Source organism: Protopterus annectens, chromosome 7.part1, assembly GCF_019279795.1.
Source record: "Protopterus annectens isolate FY-2018-M chromosome 7.part1, PAN1.0, whole genome shotgun sequence".
NCBI classification, from domain to species: domain Eukaryota; kingdom Metazoa; phylum Chordata; order Ceratodontiformes; family Protopteridae; genus Protopterus; species Protopterus annectens.
Window position 1 is genome coordinate 195,546,786 of NC_056740.1, and position 12,083 is coordinate 195,558,868.

General features: G+C 41.0%; 1 protein-coding gene across 1 annotated transcript in view; it reads left to right on the forward strand.

Annotated features, from left to right (window-relative positions):
* LOC122807687 overlaps positions 1 to 12,083 on the forward strand; it is a 1,034,636-nt gene that overhangs the window by 770,877 nt on the left and 251,676 nt on the right. The window contains exon 11 of the mRNA XM_044078639.1: positions 8,129 to 8,213. Within this exon, the coding sequence (XP_043934574.1) occupies positions 8,129 to 8,213 (85 nt within the window). The remainder of the gene's footprint in view (positions 1 to 8,128; positions 8,214 to 12,083) is intronic.

The window sequence follows — 12,083 nt, forward strand, 5'->3', positions numbered from 1 at the left end:
GCTAAGAATGGCATGAGCTGAATGTGAATGCATTTTTCTAGTACATTGGAAATTGAGGAGAGGATGGCTATGGGGTAGAAGTTGGAGATGTTATTGTTTTTGCCACCTTTATGGAGAGGTAGAATGAAGGCAGTGCGCATAGTTTGGGAACATAAGATTCTAGCATGGATCTATTGATCAGGATGATAATGGGAAGAGCGATACCATCTGCAGCTATTTTTAGGAAGGAGGATGGGATATTGTCAGGGATATTGGAGCAAGGTTTTAATTTGGGGAGTAATTTTTTTATATAGGATGTTGAGATGGGTTTATGGTTGAATATAGGCGGAGGGTTGGATGCTGAGTGTGTTGTAGGGGGTGGTGACGAAAGGGTGGATTGAGGGGAGCGGTTATTGTTAGGGAAGGTTTTAGTCAGTTCAGCTATGGAGTTATTGAAGAAGGAGTTGAATAGAGATGCTATTTCAGGGTCAGATTTGCTGGTGTCGGGGCAGGGGTTGCTTTTGGTACCTGGGTTGAGAAGAGAATTAATGGTGTTCCAGAATTGTTTGGGCTTTTAGATTGGTTAGATTGTAGTTTAATATAGAAGGACTTTTTGTCTCTGATTTGTTTTTTAGCAAAGTTGCGGAGTTGTTTATATTTAAGAAAAGTTTCAGGCTGCTTGTTTTGATGGTATGCTTTCCAGGATTTGTCTCTTTGTAGTATAAGTTTTTTGGTATCTTTGGTTAGCCAAGGGGCGGATTTGGTTTTTACTCTTTTTGTTCTTGGTGGCGCTAGGGAGTTGAGGATGTTTAAGAAGGAGGAGTTGAAAAATTCTACAGTATTATCTAGTGGAAGGGTTTTTAGAGGGTTCCAATTTCTTTCAGGGAGTTAGAGAAGGTTGTTGGGTCAAAGTGTGTGAGCTTACATGTGTGGATGACTTGGTGTAGGTGAGGAGAGGAGTGGGTAGCTCGATAGATAAATGCTGGCAAGTGGTCTCCTATAGGGTCAGGTGTGATGCCAGAGTTTAAGATTTTATTGGGATGGGAAGCTAGGATCCAGTCTAGTGTGGTACCTGGGGGGTTTGTTTTATTGGGCCTGGTGATTGAGTTAGTAATTTGTGTATAGTTAAATAGATTGATGGATATGGTGGGATTGGGGTTATTGATTTTATTCCAATTGATGTTTATGTTTCCAAGTATATAGATCTCCTGCTTAATATTGGTCGAGGTCCAGAGGAGTATGTCCTCCAGACTTGTGGTGTTGTTACCAGGGAGGATGTAGAGGGCAATGATACAAATGCTTTTGTAGTTATTTACTTTTGGCAGGCCTGTTACTAGTTCTGCATTATTGAATGTGGGGATAGGATTAGGGTTGGGAGTGATGGATAATAGGTTAGAGTAGATTAAGGCTACCCCACCACCTTTTCTGTTTGGGCAGTCGTGTCTGAGGGATTGGAATCCAGGAGGAAGGATTTCAGTCACTAATGTGAGGTTTTAGCCATGTTTCTGAAATGGCTACAATGTCAGGTTGGTTGTAGTTCAACCATGCATGGAATTGGGTTACTTTATTTCTTAAACTTTGTGCATTAATGGTGAAGAATGTGAGGTATTTATAGTTAGCTTTATAGTTTAAGGTGGGGGTATTAGCAGTACAGGTAGTGTTTGGTCCAGGATTTGGATCTATGTCTCCTGCTAAGCAGAGGTAGTTGAGGAAGAGTAGTAGTATTTTAGTATTTTTGATTTGGTGTTTAGTAGTTGTGGGAAGTAAAGTATTAGCTTAGGAGTGTAGTACGAGGAGGGAAGTAATTTTATTTTGAAGTAGTGGAGTGAGTTAGGTTGAATTAGTAAAGCAGATATGTTGTGGAAGTGTGTTTTTGAATGATAAGAAAGGAGGTTGGGAGTGGGGAGATAGGATAGGAAGTGTGGGTGGAATAGGTGGTGGGGGAGTAGGAGGTAGTGAGATATAAAGGGAGTAAAACTAAAATGCAGATAGTTGGGGTGAGAATGGTTTGAGGTAGGAGTCCAGGCATGGTGTATAAGTGTAAAGATATAGTAGTGGAAGATGAATTAGGGAGTTAGGTGGGAGAAAAGGAGTGACTGAGATAGGCAGGTGGAGGAAAAGGGGGTGGGGCTGTAGAGGTGATTGGTTGATAGAGATAAAATGGGGGTGGGGCTGTGGAGGAGGTGATTGGCTGATAGAGAGAGGGAGGGGTGTAGGGTTCCAATAAAGGTAGGAGTGCTGGGGGTGGGTGGAAAATGGGGGCAAGTATATATGAAGCAACCTACAAGAAAAATAATTCAAGGAAGCTACTTAAATATATTTTTATATTGTAGTGGATAGACAGTTTTATGCAGTCAACACTGAAAATAATGTGCACAGATTTGGGAGGGGGTACACAGATAGCAGACTATATTACTGGACTTTGGTTGGGTAAGTACTTCTTCACAGAAGGGGTTGCATTCCCACAGAATTACATCATAGAATGGGTGCTGGAGAGGGAATCTGTGGAAACATTCAGGAGAGAAAATGGAACTGATAGACAAAAGTGAGAGAAAAAGAAGACTGGAGGGAAGATAGAGTAATAAATGCACTTATGTGGCAGACTGGGCAGAAGGTTTTCATCTGTCATTGAGCAAATACTGTGCAGACTGTAGGGAACATAGTTTCAAGCACAGTATGATACTACAGTATCAGCAGTTGACAGAAAGAAAAGAAGATTGTTTTACCTAAAACTACAAGGCAATCAAATCTGCATGCAAACTGAGCAGCTAAGACTATTGTGATGACATGTTGCTGAGGGAGAACTAAAGCCAGTGGTAGGAATCAGATGAGGAAGCAGATAGCATTACATTTACAGTGGTGATTGGTTCAATGTTATCTAAAATATATTGGACATTTGTGACATAGCACCTTTTAGTAGACCCAGACAAAGCAGTGGCCTAGACTGATACTATTAAGGTAGTGCAGGATTTGCATGAAAAGCCCTGTAGGGTACTTCAGTGCTTATTATGCATTACCTCCTAGACAAGAAGAATAGGAGAGAGATAGGAGAGGGTAGGATAGTGCTGGGATGATCATAATTTGAAGATTTCCAAAAAGAGTACAATACAAACATGGAGTCACTTCCACATGTGATACAGCATCTAATGTGGTGGGGTGCTGCTGTAGTGCATCTGTTGCCAGATGTTTTGGAATAATTGAAAATAAATCTCTCCAAAGCAACGCGAAAACAAACAACTACTGTTGTTGTTGTTTGTCTTTCAACTTTTCCCGGTAAGGGGTTGCCACATCGGAACTCCAGTCTGCTAATGATTGGCAGTAGATTTTTAAGAAACGCCAAGGTGCCAGCTTGACGCTCAACCTTCAATGAAGGCATGCCATTTACGCACGCATGTCTTTCGAATGCTACCCAACCACAGGGAGGACATGCAGACTCCACACAGAAGGCACTCCCAAGCCCAGCCGAGAATCGAACGGGAGAACCTCTTGCTGTGAGGCAACAACGCTACCGCCGTATCACCGCACAACTACTAAAAAATAAAAAATCTTAATGCAGTATCTTCAGGGAACCAGCACTTTATTCCAAGCTAAAAAATCTCCAGTTAGCTCTTTCGTCTCCTCAGTTACAAATACAGAGACTTCTTCAGACTGAGGTTCAATACATATTCCTCCCTTTTTTAAACTACAATCAGTCACATGATAAACCTTCAAAACTCAGTCACATAATTAAACAGTGTTCACACTCCACATAATTTGGTTGTAAAATAATTTAAAGACATTTTTTAAGATCAAAATAAAAATTACCCAAAACTTACATTCCAAGTAATGCTTCAGCACTTTTCTTTTTAGGTACATAATAAATTATTCTCTATTGTTAAGACTGGTGGGAAAAATGCATTAAGTTTTATTTGCCAGCAGTATTCAAGCCAACCCAGTTGTTCTTCTATATTCACTATATTGGCCATATGTGCTAGTGTTTCTAGCACTAAAAACTTGTAGTTAATTTTACATTTTTTCTGGTTATAATGTTCATTCATAGCATTCCTATCATCTCCTATCTAGATAACATATTTATGTTCATATATCCTTCTATATAATTCACTAGTGGTTCTGCCTACATAGAAGGAATTGCATTCTAAACATATTATTAAATATTCTACATTCTTGGCTTTACAACTAACACTCCTGGTATTCTAACTTTGCTGTTCCCCACTACTAACTCACTTCCTTCCGTGTATAAAAAATTTACAGATATTACAATTGAAGCACTTAATCATCTCAACTTTACGTTCCTCCACTTTAGGTGTATTTAACTTTGCTTGAAAATAGTTCTTATAACTTTTAGCTCTTGTTTGTACAAATCTTAGTTTTACTCCTGTTTTATTAATTCTTCATTCTTTCTAAGTAATCCCCAATTTTTACTAATGACATTTTAATGGCATTTGAAGCAACACTATTTTGTGCTGCCATTGATGTACCATAGTTATAACCATCTCTATTTCCCTTTGATGCTGCTTTCCCATTTCTTTCATCTACTTGATCTTGTAAGATTTTCTTTACTTCTTTCTCAGGGTATCCGCTTTTTTTCCATTTTTCTCCAAAAATGGTTAGCTTCTTCCAAGAAATCAGTATATTTTTTCATCCTTATCCTTTTTAACTGTCCTTTTATTATATTCATCTTAGTTCTTTTGGAGTGCATACTTGGCAAATGCAGTACATATTGTTCTGTACTTCCTTTTTAAAGATTTTTGAACTAGTTTATTATCATCTTTATAAATTGTAAGATCTAAGAAATGTATCTCCTTGTTGCTATACTGATGGGTAAATTTCAAATGGGAACAAATATTGTTGACATCATTTATAAATTCTTCCAATTCTTTTGTTGTTCTTCATATCATAAATATATTGTCAATAAAATGTACCAATTTGACTATAAATTCTTTAAATCTATTTAAGTACGTTCACTAGTTTCCACCCATGCATAAAAACATTGACATCATAAGGGGCTAAAGCTGCCCCCATTGCCACTCCGTTAGTTTGCACATATATCTCGTCATGAAAGGACATAAAATTAAAGCTTAACACAATTTCTATAATTTCCATTAATAACCCAATAGTATTAGGTGAATACATCTTGGTTCATAGCAACTCTACCCTTACCGTATCCATCCCTTCATCATTTGGGATCATAGTATATAGGGATTTGATATCTAATGTCACTAATAAATCACTATTTTGACTGTTATTTCTTCTGTTTGCTTTAAAAAGTCAAAGCTATCTTTTATATATGTCATGTTGGTTGGGACTACTTTTTGTAGGTGTTTATCAACAAAAAACAGAGCAGTTTTCCATTTTACTATCAGCACTTGCTACTATGGGTCTTAATGGGGGTTCCTGTAAATCTTTGTGGATCTTTGGAATTCCAAAATCAAACTGATTTTTGGGGTTACTATTTAACAAACTTTTTCTGGTTCTCTCCTGTATTGAACCATTCTTCTGTATATGAATCAATAATTCCATACCATCTTTTTACTTCTTTCATAGTACTCTTTTTGTAATACTTGTTATCTGACAGAATTTCACCCATATATTTTCATAATAAACCCTGTCAAGTGCAACTAGAGACCCCCCTTTATCTGCTTTCAAAAACAATGTATCATCATTTTTGATAAGCTTGTCAAAACATTCCTTCTCACTTTTTGACAAATTAAAATATTTAAATTCAGTTTTATTGTCTAAAACTTCAATGATTTGTGCTTCACAAATGTTCATAAACATTTCTAATTCTTTATATAACTGTGAATTAAAACAACTAGGTTTGTAAGATTCTAACTTTCCTCTATCTTGTTTTTCAAACATAATATCAAAGTTTAACACCCTCGCATAGTTTCTCAATTCATTTATAGTCTCTAATTTATTAGCTGTCTGAGCTGGTGCAAAGTTCCATCCTTTACTTAGAACACAACATTCTTCTTTAGATAGGCAATAACTGGATAAATTAACAATTTTAAAATTTATAGTACCTAAGTCCTCCAGGACTGCTTCGTTTTCCACCAGTTTGTCCTTCTTTGACCCTTCTTCACAAAACCATTTTTTGGCTGCCTGTTGTTAGCAAAGTTTTCACCATTTGCTGTAACTTGGGCCCATGTTCTCTCACTACCCTTTATTCTTTGATAAACTTCAACCACCTGATGATTATCTTGTCATAATCCAGGTATTGCTTGAGCCCCCATTTCTACAGTCTCTGTAGTATGAAAGTTAACAGTTACACCTGAATTTGCATTTGTAGGACTATTCAATTGCATTTTTATTGGCAGCATTTGATTTTGCATTTCTTTTTGCTCCATTTTCTACTGGCGTAATTGGGTTCCTTTCTCTTCCATTAAGATGCTCAGATCTTCGTACTACGTTAGTTTCTATTGCTGCTGTATTCACATCTAACGTCATTGTGTTGCTTTGCGGTTCACTCTGAAGCTGTAGACCATAAGCTGAAGCCACACCCCCTTCATAGTCATTCCGATCACTTTCATATTTCTTTATTTTTCTCTTACTAAGAGATTCATTTAATTTGATCAGATTATCTTGAATAGTACACATCTTGCTATTAAAATTTTCTGCTGAAGTGATTTCTTTGAGCTTACAAAAGTTCATACACACCCTTTCTGACACTTCTGCTACCAGTACATTTTTCAAAAATATAGAAGTACATTTTTAAGAACTTAAAAAAGTCTTTAAAAAGTACTTCTATATTTTTGAAAAATGTATTTATAAATTTATCTAGTATTTTTGTATGGTACATTTTTAAGGGGGAGAGTCATTTCTAATGGACGTGCTACACCTAAAGAAATCCCAATCCCTCTGAGATGCACACTCTAGGGACCTAAACCTTGTCTCCACAATAAACAGGACATGCTGGAGTGATAGATTCCTATCCCAGAGACTTCCCATACTCTGGAACAGGCTACCCATCTATGTCAAGCAAAGTTCTTCATTAGCACTCTTCAAGAAAAATCTTGATGAGTGGATGGGAAATAGGAAATACACCCCGGGGATCACTTCTGTGTCTCTGCTCGACAGTGGCACAGGAAATAACTTTCTTGGGTGGCGTAAGCCAGGGAACCTTGTTGGCTAGGTTTATGTAGGCCCTTGGGCCGATAGCCTAGTACCTACCTATGAACCTATAAGTATGATGTAATTTCCTTTTGGTATGGGGCAGGTTTTTGAATTTAATGGATATTTAATCAGTTAATTGTGGTAAAATGTCTGAAGAAGTTTATTTTAATCAAACAAAAAACACTTTACATGAAACATTGAGTTGGTGGTATCTGTACCATGCCGTTTTTTGTTTTGGAATAATGATAGAAATATTTTCCAAGATTTCAGGTCACTTATGTACACAACACTACTCTGAATTCTGCTGAATATGAAATGGAATTAAAAGTCAGCTTTTACAAGGGATGCAGTCAAAGTGGACCCTCCTTACACTTACCATACAGAGGGCAAAGCTTGCATCAACTCATTTCTTAATTAAAACAATTGTGAGGCCTCTGCACCTTGGGAAAAGGGAATTCCCTACAGTGATCTTGTTCAGAAAGTATGCAGTTAACAACTCAACAAACTTTTTTCTAGCAACAGACAAGTTTATGTACTTCTCTCCTCCAGAAATGGAATGGAAAAGACTAGCAGCAGATTCAGAAGAAAATAAAACAGTAATTTATTTTAGGTAGGTACAGGAAAAGAGATACACCAACATTTTAAGAATGAAACAGGTTTTCAGAGATGAAGGTCTGACCATAGCATAAAAACAGAAATCATCTGGGTGGTCTGTGAGAGCTAAACAGTGATTTGTTCTGGCAAGCTGCTTACTTTCATTCCTGCACACACACACACACACACACACACACACACACACACACACACACACACACACACAGAATGATCCCTACACATGAGCCTAAGTAAATTACTAACCGCACTCACAGGCATCATAAGCCTCAAGTGTAAATTCCAGTGACAGCTGTACAAGTGTTCTTGAGCCTTATCTTTCAGTATTAACAGTTAAGTAAAAAGTTATTCTTCACTGAAGATCTGCAGTATTCGTTAATTCACTTCTTTACAAGTACTAATTTACTGTGGTATCCTTTTTAAGGGAAGCTGCTCTATAATGAAGCTGTTTCAAGAGGATCGACAAATGACCAGCACTACAACTGCAAAAAGGAGAAAACAGGATATCTGTAAGCATGTTGTACAGTAAATTAATTTTTCCAAGTGAGGTCCTATTCTGTTTGGCATCTGCATGTAAAGTACTTCAGTAGGCTTCACTCTTGTCATTTAAATATGTAAAGCAAACATATACATATTGTATAACCAACACATACACGTGTATATATGGCCTGAACCTTTGGAACAGAGGGACAAAGACCTATGAAGGGACAGGTGCACACACTTGGACGCACTTCATGGTTGATCTCCAGTAGATTCAGGAGATGACTGGTGGCCAGGCATTGTTGTCAGTAGGCAGGGTTGTGACTGAGTCACTTGTAGCGGAGATAGTACACCAGCAAGCCCATTGCACATCCTTCTCTGGGACAGGAAGGATGCATGCAGTGAGAAGTAATTTAGGAGTAGAAATGTTCTTTGTCAGTAGAATGACACTGCCAAGGGTGCCTTGTTCTCCTCACCAGCCCCACACATGAGTAAGAAATAGTTGAGAGAATGCTACTTGAGTGCAGTAGCCCTGGTCAACAGGGAGAGACGCCTGAGAGCAATTGATATCAGATATAAGAATACAAAAATAACTTCCCATTTATATATGCTGTTTGAGTTGACAGGATACCCTGTATTAGCTTTCAAGACAACTATGGGGGCATCTTAGTTGTGATATTTCTTTACTTTACAACATCACTTATTTTCTCCCATTCACATCCCTATTCCTAGTAAGCTAAATCCTCTCTTCGTAAACTCACTGATAAACTCCCAGTCAGCACCACTATTAGACAAATAATGTAGTTGTAAGACTACTCTTTAACTGAAAAATATCCACACCTTGTTAGTCAGTAGCACCTTAGCAAGACTTGCCTTCTTTCAACTTCCAGCGCAACTGTGGTGGTAACGTAATTGGCCTACATTCTTTTTATTACATTTACCTTGGAACTCTTGTTATCAGAACTTTGGTGGTCTATTTCCAGATTTTATTGTGCAACTGTGTCCATTATTACCAAAGTGGCAGATTGATTCTCAGTAATATTCTATCTGAAGTTGTTTTCATTTGATCTTCAACTTGAGGGATTTTGATCAAGCATGGATCTGACACGGCCGCATATTCCAGCATCGGATCCAAACTCTAAGCTCCTCCCCTACCCATAATGCCCCTGTTTCCCTTCTCCCCTCGGATCTCGTTTGCTGCTTGTTTGAACAGCAGCGTGGCTACGTAACTCCAAGCTCCATGTGTTTGTAGGTGTTTTTTCTTGGGTATTTTTCACTCCCTTCAACCTTTCTTTACCCTTGTTTACCCTACTCTATCTCTGTACGCACAGGCGTTGGGATATCTATTAAAAAAAAAAAAGCTGTCTCTCTCTCTCTCTAGCTCTTTCTCTCTCTATCTTTTCCCTAGTGTGTGTGAGTGAGTGTTTGTTTCCTTGGCTGATATCCCCAAGCCTGGCTTCAGGAAATGTGCAGAGTGTGGGCATAAGCCCCCCCCCATCCGATGCTCACACTCTGTGCGTGGTTTATTTTGGCGTTCCCCACGTAGATTCCTCCTGCTATATTTGCTTGGGCTTCAACCCCCATGCATTGATCATTAGGAGGAAGAAACTCGTACTCAAGGGCCTCCTTCCATGTTCTTCGGAGGCCTCTGCTTCTTCTTCCACCACCTCAGCTTCTGGGACTCAGCCTCCTGCCAAGAAGGCTGGGGATGGAGAGGAGGCCCATGCTAAGGAGCAGGATTGGCCCAGGAAGAGGTCCCCAGACTGCTCTTCCTCAGCTGAACCCACTGCCAAGTCCCACCCATATCCAAGCCAGAGCTTCCCTCAACTACATTTGCCTCGCTTTTCACCAGAGCCGGAGGCCTCCTGGGCTTGGTCTCCTCTCCCCCCCCCCCGGTGCCACTCCAGGCCAGGGTCAGCGGCATCTTCCATCCAGTCCTCTCAGTCTGTCTTAAGCCGAGGTGGACAGGATGATGCAGAAGTTCATCCAGGCCCAGATTCAATTGGGAGTCTTGCCTGCACCGTCCCCCTCTGGAGCCGGAGGCAAGCAGTCCACCTTTCTCCTTATTACTCCTTCTCCGATCCAACTCTCAGTTTTGGAGTCTTTGGGTCCGAGGTTCCCCTGTTTCAAGGGGTCGGTGCTGATGGTCCGTGGTACCTCGACACCCACCTTTGCCCTGAGTGGCTCGGTTCTGACAATTTCAGAGTGGACCAACTCTCGGAGCCATAGCCTCGGTGTCGGTTCAGAGGGGATGGCATCAACTTCTAGGCTTTCAAGGTCGTCTCTTCCTCTCAGAGTCTCTGCACTGGGAGGCTCGGCTCCAGCTCAGCCATTCCTACTTCATGGATCCGCTCACCTTCAAGGTGGTGGAGAAGGTCCTCTTGGCACTTCTAGACCTCAGACAGTCTTATCCTCTGAGTTCATGCTGGCTCCCTCTTTTTATGTGTTGGAGTCTGCCATCCTGCCCCGTCAGGGACAGTCTGTTGCCACTTCACCCCCAGAGGTTCCCGCACAGGAACTACCCAAGGCTTCTGAGTCCTTCTAGGAATTTCTTCCTGAGGAGCTACCTCAGAAGTGTACGTGTAAGAGGAGGCACTTAGACATCCTGCCAGAGTCCTTCACAGATGATACCGACCTGGAGGAAGGAGAGGGTTCCCCTCAATCACCTCCGGAGGATGTCTCCTTTGCAGACATCATGGAGATCCTGCAGCAACACGGTGGGTGCTCTACCCAGAAGCCCAACCCGGATGAGTCTGTATTCCTGGAGGTGTTTGGCACAGGACTCTCTACCTCCTGGGTGTCCCCTCCCGCAGATCCCCTAGTAGAGCTTTTCTCATCTCGGGCATGGAAGGAACCAGATACAGTTGAGTCTGTCCCCAAGCACCTGGATAAGGTATTCACTGCTCCCTCAGATAGACAACATTGGTCTACAGGGTCCCCGGTTGATGCCATGGTGGTTGTGGTGGCCACTAAAAAAGAGCTCATACAGGAGTGCTGTTTGCTCCATCCTCCAGACAATGAGTCTCGGGCAATGGATCATTTTGGAAAGCAGACTAATGCATCAGCCACATTTGCCTTATGTGTACTGAATTATTTGGCCCATGTAATCAGACTATAGAGGGACTGGTTTAAGAGGTTGCTGAGTCTGCCCCAGGGTCCATATTGGCAGAGGAGAAGGTTTTTTCTTCCTGCATAGCCACCCTCACTTCCATCTTTAATACTTCCATGAGTCTCCTTTCACATGCTACTGAAGTGCCTCTAGGGCTGCGGGAACAGACTTGGCATTAAACGACATGCCTGGCTCTGGCTTTGTGTCTTTTCAGAGCCCCTCAAGGTGCCTTTCGTGAATGCCCCCTGTGATGGCTCCATCTTGTTTGGAAAGATGGTTTGTGATACCTTAGTCCAGAGCGAGAAGGACAGGCAGACTTTGTCTGCAGTCGGGATCAGCTTCTCCACCCCACAATGATCCTTCTCTTGGAATCAGCATCAGGTTAAAAATATGTGGATCTGGAAGTCTTAAGGAGCTTCCCAGGATGCTCAAGATTCGCCTTCCTCCAGGGAGATATGATAGATGCCATCCTTGTAGCGGGAGGGGGGCCCAAAGAATCAAGGGTCTTGGGATTCCTTCCTGGACAGACCCTTTCAGCAATCCTGAAGGGTTGCCAGACTGCTCGTCTCTGGAGGCAGTCAGGGGATGACTCTCTCTGCATCCAGTGGCCTGGGAGTCAATTACAAATGATCATTCTGTTCTGCAGATCATATCCAGAGGTTACTTGATTCACTTTCTCCATTCCCTATTCCCCCCAAGCACCTTCCATACATGCCACTCAGTCAGTGGGAGGAGGCAGTCATAGAAGTTACCAGGCTGGTGGCAAAATGAGTCATCCAGCCTGTCCCCC